Genomic DNA, 14,490 nt, shown 5'->3' with positions numbered 1-14,490 from the left:
ATTTAAGGTTTAAGTTGATTTATTCTGGAATAATATTCCTATCTTTTTAATATTCATAATTATGTTAAAAAGTTACAGTTTTAAAGTTTTAAAATTGGCATTCTGCTAGTTTTTTGGAGTATTTTGGGATTTACTAAGATGTTTTAGGCTATTTTGGAGTTTAGCTAATATTTCAGCTACATGCTGGCTCTTTTGGCTAATTCAGGCTTTTTTTGTTTGTTTGTTTTTTTAGGCTAATTTGGCATTTAGCTATTATTTTAGCTGGCTGTCAGCTTCAACGTTTACAGCTATTAACTTCAGTGATTTCAGCTATCAGCTTCAGCGTTTTTAGCTTTTACAGCGTTTTCAGCATCTTCAGCTATCAGCACTAGCATCTTCAGCAGCCAAATTCAGTTTACATCATTAACATTAGCATTATCACATGTAAAGCTATATATCTACTTCATAATTATGTTAAAAAGTTTTAAAGTTTTAAAAATGTAGTTTGGATTTTGGCCCCTTGTGGGGTTGAGTTTGACACCCTGATCTATGGGCTGATCTTTCACAGGCAAACGTCCACAAAGAACATCACAGAGCTGGTGCACCAGGTATCCATGGGAATGAAGTACCTAGAGGAGCACAACTTTGTCCACAGAGACCTCGCTGCCCGAAACGTACTGCTGGTCACGCAGCACTACGCCAAGATCAGCGACTTCGGCCTGTCCAAAGCCATCGCGGAGGAGCACAACTACTACAAGGTGACAGAGGTTCAGAGGATGGAGGTTAAGAGACAGGCCACAGGGACATAGCAGAAACATTTGCTTAAAAGGGGTGGGGCTAGTGGAGCCAGACTGAGCGGTGAAGGTGTGGCTTGGATCTTTGATTGACGGCTAGGTTTGCTTTATGTAACGTATGCTGGGTCTTCAGTATGTTGAGGTACCGAGATATCAGCTCCTCAGTAATCCAGCAACTAAACAGCTGAGGTTCACATCCGTCCAAGGTTTCAAGTGGTGGTGGTGTGGCCTTCCAACAAGCTCACCGCTGATTGATGAGAGTGGTTGCCATAGAAACGACGAGTCGGACCGACCTGACGTTGTCTGACTCCAACATGCCCACAGCCTTATCACAATATAATGGCAACTGATTGACTTAAATTTGTTGGAACCAGAAAGAAATAAGTCTATGGATGATGTCACGCTCACTCGATCCAGTTCTCATTTACAGTCAATGTACCTGATCCAAGATGCTTCCTGTTGCTTCAGATCTGAAGAGTTGCTTTGAATTTAACCCCGTGATATCTTTCCCTTAAGCTTCTCCCAGAAGCCTCTGAGTTTGTCACTTTGTGGCCGTTGAGGTTAGTGGAGTTGAACCAGAGTTTTCCACTTTTCTGTTCTCCTTTTAAGGTGGTTTGTTAGTGTGTTGATTTGGTTATTGGCAGAGCTAACGGCTGTTTTCATCAATAACAGAGGTCTGTAACCTGCAGCTCCAGATCCACATGTGTCTCTTTTATCGCTCCATGGTGGTTCCAAACATTAAATAAGTCGTGGAGACTGATGATCCAGTCACGTCGACCGTCAGAGTCAGCAGCTCCTCTTAACCAAAATTAACCTAAAGAAAACAAATAAACAAAGCCTGTAAACTAAGACTACCAAGATCCAACCCCAAACTAAAATAACAAAACCCAGCAGAGTAAGACTGCTGAGGACAAAGAGGAAAAAGAACAACACAAAAATAAATAAATAAATATAATATCAATTCTTTAAAGTAAGGATGTCTTAATTAGCATTAATTAAATTTAGATTAATTACATGTATAAATTGATGTCTGAGGTTCACATAGATAATAAACTAAGTAGGTTTTTACATCCTGTTGACCTGAAGACGTCTTGTTTGTTCAACTCTACCTCTAGAATGAACAGATTTTATATGCAAAGAAAAACTTTAGTAAAAAGTTTGATCTTTTATGAGTTAGAGCTCATATTATCTTATGCTGAACAACAATGGTTAGTAGATGTTCAGAACTGCACTGAGATGATCCTGTTTGGCACAGAGAATCTTTTATTTTGAAAATAAGTTAAAAAAAATCAAATTTTGAGATTCTAGGTTCCTTTTACATTTTTCCTTTTGTTTTTGTCAAAAAATAGACATAATTCATATGTATTATTAAAAAAAAGAAGGTAATGAATGCAAATCCAAATTTCTTAAAGGCTATAGTAAGTCCATACGCCTTCTTCTAGGTTTAGATCAGTAGAAAACGAGTCCAAATGGCTCTTTTACTGTTAAAGGTTGCTGACCTCTTATCTATGATAAATGTGTAATCTGATATTTTAATGGTAACGTTTCTTAACCGTCTAGATTACAAACCCATGACTGCTTGATGTGTTTTTGTGAGTGCGTCTGACTTTGTCTCTCTTTCATCACCATCATCCATCACCAAACGGCCTCAGGCTGCAGCTTAGCTCAACTTTTTGCCAAAACCCGGCTCTCCTTGAACCTCTCAGTGCCTCCTGACGCTGTGTTTCTCCTGCAGGCAAAGGGTCATGGGAAGTGGCCTGTGAAGTGGTACGCACCTGAATGCATCAATTACTTCAAGTTTTCCTCCAAAAGTGACGTGTGGAGCTTTGGCGTGCTCATGTGGGAGGCCTTCTCCTATGGCCAAAAACCATACAAGGTTTGTATGTCGCTCCAGGTCACACACAGCCGCATGGCGCCCCCTGCTGGTCATACGGGTCATTGCAGCAGTGTTGTGATGTTTGGGTCAGTCCAGTTGAAGCTGGAAGACAGCAGACCAACAAACACCAACAACAAACAGGAGAGACACACAACACACATTCAATTCAGCTTAGACTCCACAAAATAGCAAGAAACATCTAACCAAGTTAAAACAAGAACCAAATCTTCTTAACTGCATTCTGATAATAGTCTATAGTAGTGATCAACAGATTACACGGAAGAGTTTGGCTGTAATTCTCCTGATTGAGGCTGAAACAGAGCAAATGGAGAGGAAAACTCCCTCCCACTGGAACTCTGCTTCCAGGAATTCTGGTCAAACCAGACCTTCCAAAGCCAACTATCAACAGATAAATAGTTTCCCTGAATCATTTTGTTCAGAGAGCTCAATTCATTAGTGGTGAAGCTCGTTAGGCTTCTATTGCCAAGGTTCAACAGACAGGAACACACCTGAAGGAGTGAATTCTTAAACAAAACGGAGTAATGTGTCATACTGAAAGAAGCAAACCTATTTCCTGAACTTCAGTAGTATTTGATGTTATTTGACGTTTTAATTCAGAGGTCTGCAAACTGAGGTTTTGGAGCCACGTGTGGCTCAATGGCTTTCAGTGCTAAATGTACATAGACAATAGGTTTGTTGTTTTGGTTCATTTGGTTGAGTAAGTTTTACATTTATGTTTAGATTTTAACATGTCAGAAAATTGATCTAAATTATTATAAAAGGTTTACCCAATTGTCTGACTGGTTTATTATTATAATCACTTTAAAGCTCATATTTTGCACAACATGCAAAGTAAGCATTCACACAAATATTTATTTTTATTGAAAGTTTTTTTTTCCAAAAATTAGATTAACACAATTATAAAAATAAAGCGCTAAAATGTCTGTAATTAACTAATCACAATTAATGATAATTTGACAGGCCTAAGTAAAATTGCACTCAGTTCCTGAGTCACCTAGAAGTAATCTGATTACTCATGATGGGAAAGCCGCCTCTTTCAGTGAACGTGTTGGTGACCTTCCACAGGGAATGAAAGGAAACGACGTCATGCAGATGCTGGAAGGCGGGAGGCGCATGGAGTCCCCGGCGAGCTGTCCTCAGGAGATGTACGAGATGATGCTGACCTGCTGGACCTACAAGTGAGTGGCGGGACATCCCGGGGCGCGGGCGCAACGCTGCCGGACGCTCAGACTGTCTTTTCTGGGTTTCAGGGTGGAGGAGCGGCCCAGCTTTGCCGTGGTTGAGCCCAGACTGCGAGAGTATTACTACGACATTGCTCACTGAGCCCTGCTTGGAGGAAGACTGTATGTGCACGCTTCAAACGGAGGAGGGCTCAAAGGGCGGAACGTTCTGGACCGGGATCAAACCGGTTCTGTCGGAGCGTCCATGAGCAAGGCACGTTTCTCTGCTCATCAGTGAGGAGGACGGCGGGCGGATGAAGAGAAAGAAATGCACAAATGACTGTTCAGAAAAGCTTCTAGAACGCAATATTATGCAAATCAGATGTTTAATGACTTTTCCTTCTTTGTTGAATGCAGATAGGATGAAATGTATGAATGCTTGCTGAGAGTAAAGCTGTGCGCAGACTGAACATAGGACTGTTTCTTGTCATCTTTGCTTGCATCGCATGAGGCGTCACCTCATGTCGCGGCTGTTCCATTGACTTAACATTGAAACTGGCCACCTCCGTCACGCGAATCACGTTGGGTGTGAATGCACCTTGAGAAGATACGCTGAAGATTGTCAAGAAAACGGTGTGAGAATCAATGTGCGAGAGGCTCATCAGATGCTCCATTCCTGCTCTGTTTACATCCCGTAGTGCCTGGCTACGGTGGCCGTTTTGGTCCAGTTGTTCTGCTCGGAGCACATTCAGACTGAGAAATCTCAGAGCGATCTGGAGCTCAGCCTGGTTTGAAATGAACCAAAACCACCTTGAAAGATGTGTCAGAGAGCTGTTCCTGGTCCCAGAATAGGGACAGTTTGGGTGAATTCAGACTGATAAAGTGTTCTGGATTATCAGGAGAAACGAACTCTGCTTCATTTTAAGCAAACTGAATGTGTCCAGTATGAATATATCCTTAAAAAGCTTTCTGATGCTGCAGAAACAAATTGACTTTAAGGATTCTCTAATCTGTAAAGTGTTTGGCTGATTAACAAAAGTCAGTGCAGTTTTAACTGATTTCATCTCTTAACTTAACTCATTGCCAGTGACGCTTAAACACGAAATCTTTAGTGTACTGTAAGTTTTCAACCATTAACACAATAATTCCAATAGATTCTGAAGGAGAAAAGCGGCGCAATTACTGTGTTAACAGTTGAAAACTTACAGTAGATCAAAGAACATAAACACTGGAGCTCCGGTGTTAAAGCGTTAAGGGCAAATGAATGAAAGAAGAAGCAGAAAAGGAACTAAAGTTTAAAAAAATAAACTTAAGCTTCACAAAAGGAAAGATAAACTGCATTTTTATAGTATCTGATGGACGGGTCAAAGATCAGCAGAACCATCTACAATCTGAGAAAGACAAACATCTCTCAGAACTTGCATGTAGCATATGGCTGAAATATTAGCTAAACTCTTAAATAGCCTAAAAAATTGAGAAAAGGCCAAAACAGCTAGCATGAAGCTGAAATATTTGCTTAAATGCCAAATTAAATTAAAAAAAAAACTGTTAAAGGATGACCAAACAGGGAAGTTGGATGCTGACTCCACCCACAGCCAAAATGTGAAAATCCAGTCAAAGAGGTAGAGCTTGGGGAACAGGACTGTTATTACTGGAGCTGCAGATCACGAGGTGGAACTTCTGAAACTTACTTGGTTTGACCAATCACAAAATTCAACTCTAATACATCAATTCCACCTCTAGGGGGCAGCACACAGAGAGTTCTTAAGATATTTTTAAGACTTGAACATTTTATTTTGATTTATCAAAAATGTGGTAATGACCAACAGACAGCTCTTTTAAAGCCCCATTTATAGAGTTTAACAGTCAAAACTTGTTGATTTAGGGTTTGGTTACTCTCTAAAATGTCTAATTTAGCCAAAACAGCTAGCATAAGGCTAAAATAATAGCTAAGCTCCAAATTAGCCTAAAAACTGAAAAAAAACCTAAATTAGCCAAAACAGCTATGATGTAGCCAAAATATTAGCTGAACTATAAAATAACAAAAAAAATGGTAAAATGTCTAATTTAACCAAAACATTTAGCATAAAGGTAAAATATTAGCTAAACTCTGAATTAGCCTGAAAAAATGAAAAAAGCCTAAATTAGCCACAACAGCTAGCAAGTAGCTGAAATATTAGCCAAACTCCAAAATATCCCATAAAATAGAGAAAAAGCCTAAAATAGCCAAAGCAGTCAGCATGTAGCTGAAATATTTTCTAAATGCCAATATAGCCAAAAAATAGAACAACTCATAAAATGTCTAAATTAGCCAAAACAGCTAGCATAAGGCTAAAATATTAGCTAAACTCCAAAATAGCCTAGTCATAAAAGCTAGCATAAAAAGAGCTGAATATTTTAATAGCTGAATGAGCTAAAGAGCTATGGATGTCCAAAAATATACAACAGAAAAACAATAATAAAGAAATAAAGAAAAAGTGATTCATTATAACACTGTTAAACCAATATTCTCTCCTCTCCCGTCATAGTTCAGAAAATAAAATAAAAAGATGCGTCTCCAATAGTGTGTGGGGGGCCGGGCCACCTGTGGAGGCGGGCTGGATTCGGCCCGTGGGCCGTAGTCTGAGGACCCCAGCTTTAAATTATATTCACGACATCAGATTCCATTCATGAGTTGAGTGTATTTTAGTTGCTAAAGCTTCACTGTGAATATTTAACATTCTGACATTATGTGTTCATAATCAAACTCAGCTCATGGGTCTTAAGCACATCATTTATTGATCAGCTCCTTCATTCATAAACAATCAAAGTCTGACAGATTTAACTTCAATCTGAGGATTAAGACGCGTTTTCTGATGACAGGCGGATATTTTCAGACACTTCACTTCATCTAGTTTTATTTAGCTCAAGCAGATCTCCATCATGGGGGAACATTTCACTGACGGGAAGCAGAAACATGGAAACACCAGGACCAGACCCAGGCCTCCTCCTTCAGGAGCTCTTCTTCTCCTCAAATATCAGGTTAGCTGTGGCTTTTTTGGCTGTGGAGAAAGGAAACATTTTAGCTGACGGAGTAACTAACCTGACAATCAAAACTCACGAGGAATCATGGCGGGATAACTTTAAGGCAGCAGGTTAACGCTGCAGGCAGGGCCTCCATGCTCACACCTGTTCTGACACCTGAGCTGTGAGTGTTACTTGAGCTCAGGTGTGAGCCCGTCTTCCTGCTGCTGCAGCTGGTTCTCACCTTCATCCCTGATCTTGTCGGCAGCGTCTGAAGCCGAGTCCTTCAGGTTCTTCATGGCGTCATCGATCCTGTTCTCGTTCTTCAGGAAAAACGGCCGGATGACGCGGTGATAGATCTGCACCGACCCGTTGGAGGGGGTGGGAGCCATGCACCAAACCAGGAAGGCACACTGTGAAGAGAGGACACGGGGGTGAGGAAGACCAGAGGGGGGTGAGGGGGTTCTTCTGGAGGTTCTGCACAACCCTCCCACTGAAAAAGAAGATGGTCTGATGGTCGTCTGCAGGCTGACAGCCTCATCCCTCATCTTCACTTTTCTGACATAAACTTCAGTTCCATCTCCTCCCCGTGGATGTGCAACTGCAGCTGTGACTCAGCCCCTCCCACAACTGAATTAGAGGAGAAAATCTGCTTCTCAAACTGTTTTAAACTCTCCATCAATCGTTGTAGTTTTGTTGACTTTTACAAAAACTGTGAGAGGGAGGGTTACTATAGGTCAGATACAGTATGAGGCGGAGTCTCCTCTTAGTTCTCTTAGACCAGGAGTCGTCAATCTTTGACAGTTAAAGAGAGATTTGGGCTCGTTTTCTACTGATCTAAATCTAGATGAAGCCGTAAAGTCTTACTTTAGCCTTTAAGAAATTTAGATTTACATTCATGACCTTCTTTTTTTATAATAAATATCAATTATGTCTATTTTTTGGCACAAACGAAGGCAAATAATATAGAAACCTAGCATCTCTCAAAATGTGATTTTTTTATAAACATTTGACAAAATCTTAAATAACTTATTTTCAAAATAAAAGCTGCTCTGTGCCAGGATCATCTCAGTGCAGCTCTGAACAGATAGTAACCAATGTTGTTTAGCATAAGATAATATGTGCTTTTAACTGATAAAAGATCAAACTTTTTACCAAAGTTTTTCTTTTCATATAAATCTGTTCATTCTGGAGGTAGAGTTGATCAAACAAGACGTCTTCAGGTCAACAGGATGTAAAAACCTACATAGTTTATCATCTATGTGAACCTCAGACATCAGTTTATACATTTAACTAATCTAAATTTAATAAATGATAAATAAGTAATTCTTACTTTAAAAAAGTGCTATTTTCTTTTCTCTTTTTTTTGTTCTTTTTCAGCAGTCTTTTACTGCTGGGTTTTGTTATTTTAGTTTGGGGTTGGATCTTGGTAGTCTTAGTTTACAGGCTTTACTTGTTTATTTTCAATATCGATATTTAACTATTTCATTTTGAAACCATTTTATCATATATTGGTCAATTGATCAACAACTTGTCTCAGACAGATTGATCTGGTTTGAACTATAAATCGATTCATCGATTGATCGTCACTCTCCTATGAAGTACTGCCTTGTGTGTTTTGGAAGACGTCCCGTCTCCTCTCTATGGACCGTCTGGTTCTTCTTGTCATAAATTCCAGCTCATATCGACTCATTTGATTGTTGATATTCTTGTGTCATATGACCTTAACACTTTACTTTAGTGTATTCAATATTAGTGTTAACAAAGTTAATAAAAACAAGAATTTATTCTAAGGACAACTAACTAAAAACTAAATAGGATTTATTGTCTTTTCTGGAAGATAAATAAAACTTTAAGTTACGTTAAGGACTTTTCTGACAACCAGATCCAATGACAATAGCAAATGTCAAGTTTTAAGCATAAAGCTGAAACATCAAAGTAAACTCAAAGTTATCAGCAAAGAAGAGTGGACATGCAGAAGAGACTGCAGTAGACATTGAACTTTCATATTTGAGACCCCTGTACTCGACGGTGGTAGTTTATTATGTTACATCGCTTCATTATGGACAGAGTTTAACATGTCCTGCTTTCAGCCTGTTTTTCAGTGACATTTCTGAATCATGCTGTGAAAATAAAGTTGTGTAAAGCATCATGATTGCTTAAGTCTTGTCTTAATATGCAAATAAAACTTACCATGACACAACACAATGTGTTGTGTCATGGTATGATTGTGAGTTTTAAAGGAGTCATTCCATGAAAATTCTACTTTTTGAGGTTTTAAGTGCATTATATTGTTCATTCCTCACTATAAAGAACCCCAAAGTGGTATTTTGATCCGCTGATGCATTTAAGAGTAATCCTACACCATTCTGCACCATTCCTACACTCAAACCGGATGAAGAGTCCAGACCTGTAAGTAAATCATGCGGTTTACCGTAAGCATAGAACGCAGCAGCTAACACTACGACTTCCACGCATGTTGCTCCTCACGTATAGATGATTTTGTATTATTTCATTAACTGTAAAGGTGTGTGGATGCATGATAACATTTTATGAGGGATGCCTCATGAAATGGCATTTTCTCTGTGTGTAAAAACAAATACTCAATGTGTCTTCAGGATCAGATTGTGGGTCAGGAGTGTAAGGCTCCACAGTCTGCAGATCCATCTTTAAAACGAGTTTAAAGGACTCAGAGGTTTACAAGCAAGAACAACGGAGGCCCTCTACAGGCAGGCTCAAGGATGATGTCAAGAAATGGGCGGGACCAACAAGGCGGAGCATCAGAAATCGAGTCGTTTTACTTCTGGGTATTAAAATGGTCCATAAAAATGACTCATATTTCATAAATAATTAGATTTTCAGTGTTCCAAAGGTAATCTATGATCATATCGATGGATATAGTTTACTCTCAAAGGCTTAAGAAAATCACGGTACGACTCCTTTAAACTGATTCTGAAGAGCGTCAATCTTTTCATACACACCTTTGTAATAAACCAGAGATGTTTGCTTGGGATGCCTGACTGCACAGATTGACCAAAAGGCAGAAACTACCCGGTTAAAGAAACCACAAGTCTGTACCTTTCCAATGTAGTAGAATGGGAACCAAGACAGGAAGATGTCAGCGAAGAACTCCGCCACGCTGAAGACCCCGTACACCACCCAGTAGGTGAGCCACTTGGTGTCATCCTCCTTGGTGGCGCTTTCAATGGCCTTGATTCTGGAGAGACACGGCTGATGTCAGAGCAGCTCCACTGAAAACTACGGTGGCCCAGAGGCTTCAGTTGAAAACAGCACCATCACTTCTCCTAACAGAATCCTGAAGCACAAACCAACTTCCTGCAGCTTTAGTGAGGTCAAAATTACAGTTTACAGATCGTGCAAAAGCTGCGTGTGCGCGTGCTGGAATTTGTTTACCAATACATTTTTCAACATGTTGTCCCCCCTCTGGGCACCCATAGAAAACAGCTGATCGTTGTTGACTTCACTCCTGCAGAATCTGCACATGCGCGGTCCAGTCTCATTTCTGATGATTCACGGCAGCTGCTTTTCACAATAGAACACATGCGCGTGCGCAGACAGTGGCATTTGTGGTCAGTAGAGGCTCCTCCCGTTCAGGTTGAGCCCCCCCCCCCAGCTACAAACGAGGATGCAGAAATGATCGTGTCAGCGAGCGCGCACGCGGGGCAATAACGGCGCCTTCTGCCTCGCGGAGGGGTATTTCGGAAGATCAAAGCACTCACGAGATGTAGGCGGGGTACAGGAAGCCGATGAGGTTGCACAGCAGGGAGGCTCCGTACCCAACCACCAGGTACACCGCGATGATTCCGATCACACCTGGAGGGGTAAAAGCACGCGCGTCACCGTCTGACGACATCATGTATCACAAAGCGATGCTGAGCCCCCCGCGGGCTCTAACGGGCCGGCGCTCGGATGCTTCCCCGCACAGACTCACCGAGAGCGATGTACGTCCGGCTGACTCCGCTGCGGGCCTCGAGTTGGGCCAGGACGGCCGTCAGCGCGTTCTCCTTCTGGAGGAAGCGCTCGAAGCGCTCCCGGAGGCCCTGCGCCATGACTGCGGAGATGAGAATCACTGAGGAAAGTCTGCCACACCCGACTGACTGCGGCGCGCATGCGCAGAGCATCCTCGGAGAGCACCTTCAGAATAAGAGCATCGCTGGAGAAGATTTTCACACAAAGAGTTTAAACTGAATCATTGATGAATTTGACACACAATTAACCAATAATGCCACTCAGAGGCTGGCTGTCACACACCAATATAATGTTAGTGTTAATTTTATTTTCAAACATTAAACTATTTACACACAGTCAACACCAAATCTTCATGAAATAACACAACAACCCCTCCTGCCCAGAACACTGACTGATGATGACAAATAAGCTGTTACACACCTATGTGTGTGAAGTTTGTTCTCCACAATCCAACTTCTTAAAAATCTTCATGGACAGAACTTCCTCCAAAATCCTGATTCTTTCTCCTTCCAGTTCACCAAAGACTCTTTGAGCTAATTCTCCAATGTTTATTGACTGTGATCAATACATTCAATCATTGGTTTCTCAGAGTTCTTGATAAAATAATCAAAGCTAACATCAAAATGCTCTTTCATTGATTTACAATCCTTTCCAACTGCGGTCAAATGAGCCGCCGTTCACATTTCCGTGGTCACATCAAGAAGCTCCGTGGAGTCTGGTGGAGATTTTCCAGCGTTCTCAGTCCTGCTACCGTAAGTATTGGATGAAACTCACACCAAAAATCCAGTGACAGCCTTTTTAATGATGAGTGTCAAACAGAGGGAACGGGTCCCTGGATTTGAACTCATGACCTTTCAGCCTCAGGACAGACACTCTACTACAATGTCACTGAACTACAGGAGGTAAACTATCATTCAGTTCATGAAACTTGTTAGATTAAGTAGGACTGCCCAACCCTGCACCACAAGTCCACCACCCTTCCTGCTTTCTAGTAGTCCCTGCCCTGTTTGCTGATGATTACCTGGATCAGGTGAGTTTAGTCATCCAGAATGACAAAACTCCACTACCATGGAATAATGTTGGAGTAAACTAACCCGTCTACTTTATTGCTCAAGTCATAGCGCTAATCCTGCACTAATAACACCAATAAAGCCTTTGCTCTTTTGGTTTGTGTTTATCTGTGGGTTACCCTGAAACTTTTGGTGTTTGAGTCAGAGTATATCTGATAGGGTTGTACATATTCTTTTATCAAATATTTGCTTTGAGTGATTTTAACTTCTCTTTCTTTAATCTTCTTGCTTGACATTGTGTACAGCTCAGTATTAGGAAACTGGAGCCAAGCTGAAGGCTGTGAGGAGCTGATGTAATGCAGATACTTGAAGATACTGGTGTCACAATATTCTGGTAAAAACATGTGAGTAACAGAGCAGCGCCACTTTTGAATGCACGTCACGCAAATGCTGTTCAGAATCCACAAACTTTTAATCCATCATTTTTTTCACAAGTCTCCTCCCAATGATGCTTGAGGAGTTAGGAGGCGATAGATTGAAATCCCTAGGAGGAGTTTAAATTTGTAGCTGGTGTTAAAGGGAATTTTTTTTTTCTTACCTCTTTTTTTGACCTCTTTCTAAGGTCAAAGGTCAACAAAACTTTGGCTGTGGTTGTTGTCTTAAGATGGGGGCATATGTGTGAAATGATGTAGTAATAGCTCAAACAAATGCAGGAAAATGTGAAAAAAATGCAAAATTTTACATTTTGCCACAACATGGCCGCCAAACTGTAAGTCCAGTGGCCATCCCATAATAATATCATAACTTCCTCTGAACGTCCCTGACTTGTGTTTTGGTTTGTTTGTGGATTTTGAAAAGTTCTAGAAATTTTTATCCTAATAATTTTTTGATGTTTTTTGCTGCTGTGATGTCATCTTTTCTCTTTTTTGGGTGGGGAGGTTATTCACTATGTCAAAAAAGATTCTCAACAGGTACAAGTAGGTTGGGGCAAATTTTAGTGAGTTTTTGAGTAAGTGGCGAGGGCAACATCTTTGCTCAAATGGGCAATAAGAAAGAAGAATTGCTGAGACTATCTGGTCCTTGCAGTCAAGAAAGAATACAGGAAGTAACCCTTCAACACCATAGCGCCAGAGTTCATGTTTTTTGATTTACTGCAACTTTTCAACCAATGTAATTCCAGCAGATTCTGAAGGAGAAAAGTGGCGTGAGCCGTTAAAGATTTTGTGTTTAAGTATCACCGGTTACGTTGAAGAGTTAAGTAGAATTTTGAGTGATGTTCTCTTATGTTTGCTAGTGTTGCTCTGGTTCAGTTGTCATAATAAACAGAATAAACATTTATTGAACACTACATTTTTAAAACTTTGAAGACGTAACTTTTTAACAGCTGATAGCCTGCTAAAATATTAGCTAAATGCCAAATCAGCCTAAAAAAAATCTTAGTTAATGCCAAAATAGTCCGTAAAGCTAGCAGAATGACAAGGTTTTAGAACTGTAACATCAATATAAATATGAATAACAAAAAGGCAGGAATATTATTCCAGAATAAATCAACTTAAACCTTGAATAACTTTCAATATTTTACTCTCCATAAAATATATATTTTGTCATATGATACAAGTTAGAAATATGTGCAAGATAACATTGGACCATTAATAATAATAAAATAAAATGATCTGGAGGGCCGGATAGCAGCTGGGTGGCTCAGTGGGCTAGGTGAAGGGCTGACACGCAGGAGCCCTGGGTTCAATTCCCAGGGTTGTCCACTGATCCCCACCCAGATTGGGTCCTTAGCATAGACTGTATAAAAAATAACTGGACAGAGCAAGCCCCCCTACTTCCGTGTTCCATATAGGAAGTACCACTGGGTTGCAAAAAGGCCAAAGTCCCATTGACTTCCATTGAGAAACAGACAGTTATTTCTCAGTCATTTTATATGTCAGAATAATCATTCTTCCTCTGCTGCTTTCTGATTAACTTCTTTTTTCTAATCATAATTTTTTTAAAGATTTTTTTCCATTATCACAAGTTATTAGAGTTATAAATTGACCAATCAGATGGCTCAATAAGCGTTTGTGGGTCTGACGTCGAACGTCTGGGGGGTTTGAGTGACAGATGACGGGTAGCCAATGGGAGCAGACTTCATCAATGGGTCCGTGAAGACCTTTTAACACCTACTTTACAATTCAACAATGTACCAATCATTGTCCTACTGTTGTTTTCCTCAATGGAATGTACCGATGCAGCAGTTTAAAACAACAAGAGGAGCATGCTGTCGACATTTTTAGATGAGGATTTACTCTGTAGAAATAGATTTCACTCTGAGGTTATGTGCTTTGGACTTTTTTGTTTGTTTAACGTTCGTTTTTCTTTATTTCACTGTTTTGGTTGTAGCTTATAAATTATACGTTGTGTATCATACGGAATGGTACAGCTCCTCCATAAAATCACCAACCAAAGTTTTATGTTCACAGAACTTTTCCAGCTTGCAGCCTGAATTAGATGCAGACATCTCCTGTGAGGAGCACTAGACAAACTTCAATGGATGTTGTCGTGTTTTCAAACAGAAAAAAGATCCAACTGTTCACTTGTTAGGATGGTTATTTATTTTAAAGACCGCTGAACGCGCTTCTCACGTGCATCTGATCAGACTGTAACGT

General features: G+C 40.4%; 2 protein-coding genes across 2 annotated transcripts; one reads left to right on the top strand and one right to left on the bottom strand.

Moving 5' to 3' along the window:
* Positions 1–547: 547 nt before the first annotated feature.
* Positions 548–4,305, top strand: LOC112140450 (tyrosine-protein kinase SYK; the record flags this gene model as incomplete). Its single annotated transcript, XM_024263413.2, is given in 4 exon segments — positions 548–737; positions 2,509–2,649; positions 3,736–3,848; positions 3,921–4,305. Coding segments are annotated over 4 exon segments (517 nt in total), but the record flags the coding sequence as incomplete, so codon positions are not given.
* A 2,280-nt stretch (positions 4,306–6,585) lies between these two features.
* Positions 6,586–10,985, bottom strand: reep5 (receptor accessory protein 5). Its single transcript, XM_024263414.1, has 5 exons — positions 10,786–10,985; positions 10,574–10,667; positions 9,912–10,050; positions 7,078–7,246; positions 6,586–6,871 (listed from the first exon to the last, which is right to left on the bottom strand). Exons 1-5 carry the CDS (start codon positions 10,973–10,975, stop codon positions 6,822–6,824), a joined length of 642 nt encoding a protein of 213 aa, XP_024119182.1. The 5' UTR covers positions 10,976–10,985; the 3' UTR covers positions 6,586–6,821.
* Positions 10,986–14,490: the final 3,505 nt, after the last annotated feature.

Source organism: Oryzias melastigma, unplaced genomic scaffold, assembly GCF_002922805.2.
Source record: "Oryzias melastigma strain HK-1 unplaced genomic scaffold, ASM292280v2 sc00643, whole genome shotgun sequence".
Lineage (NCBI taxonomy): Eukaryota > Metazoa > Chordata > Actinopteri > Beloniformes > Adrianichthyidae > Oryzias > Oryzias melastigma.
Note: the sequence above shows the minus strand (reverse complement) of the source record. Positions and strands in the feature narration are given on the sequence as shown.

Excerpts from the sequence above, each read along its gene's own strand:
- reep5 (XM_024263414.1), bottom strand. The coding sequence starts at position 10,975 with ATGCTCTGCGCATGCGCGCCGCAGTCAGTCGGGTGTGGCAGACTTTCC. Across the intron at positions 10,668-10,785 it reads CCGGACGTACATCGCTCTCG|GTGTGATCGGAATCATCGCG; the intron begins GTGAGTCTGTGC and ends TTACCCCTCCAG. Across the intron at positions 10,051-10,573 it reads CTGTACCCCGCCTACATCTC|AATCAAGGCCATTGAAAGCG; the intron begins GTGAGTGCTTTG and ends GTGTCTCTCCAG.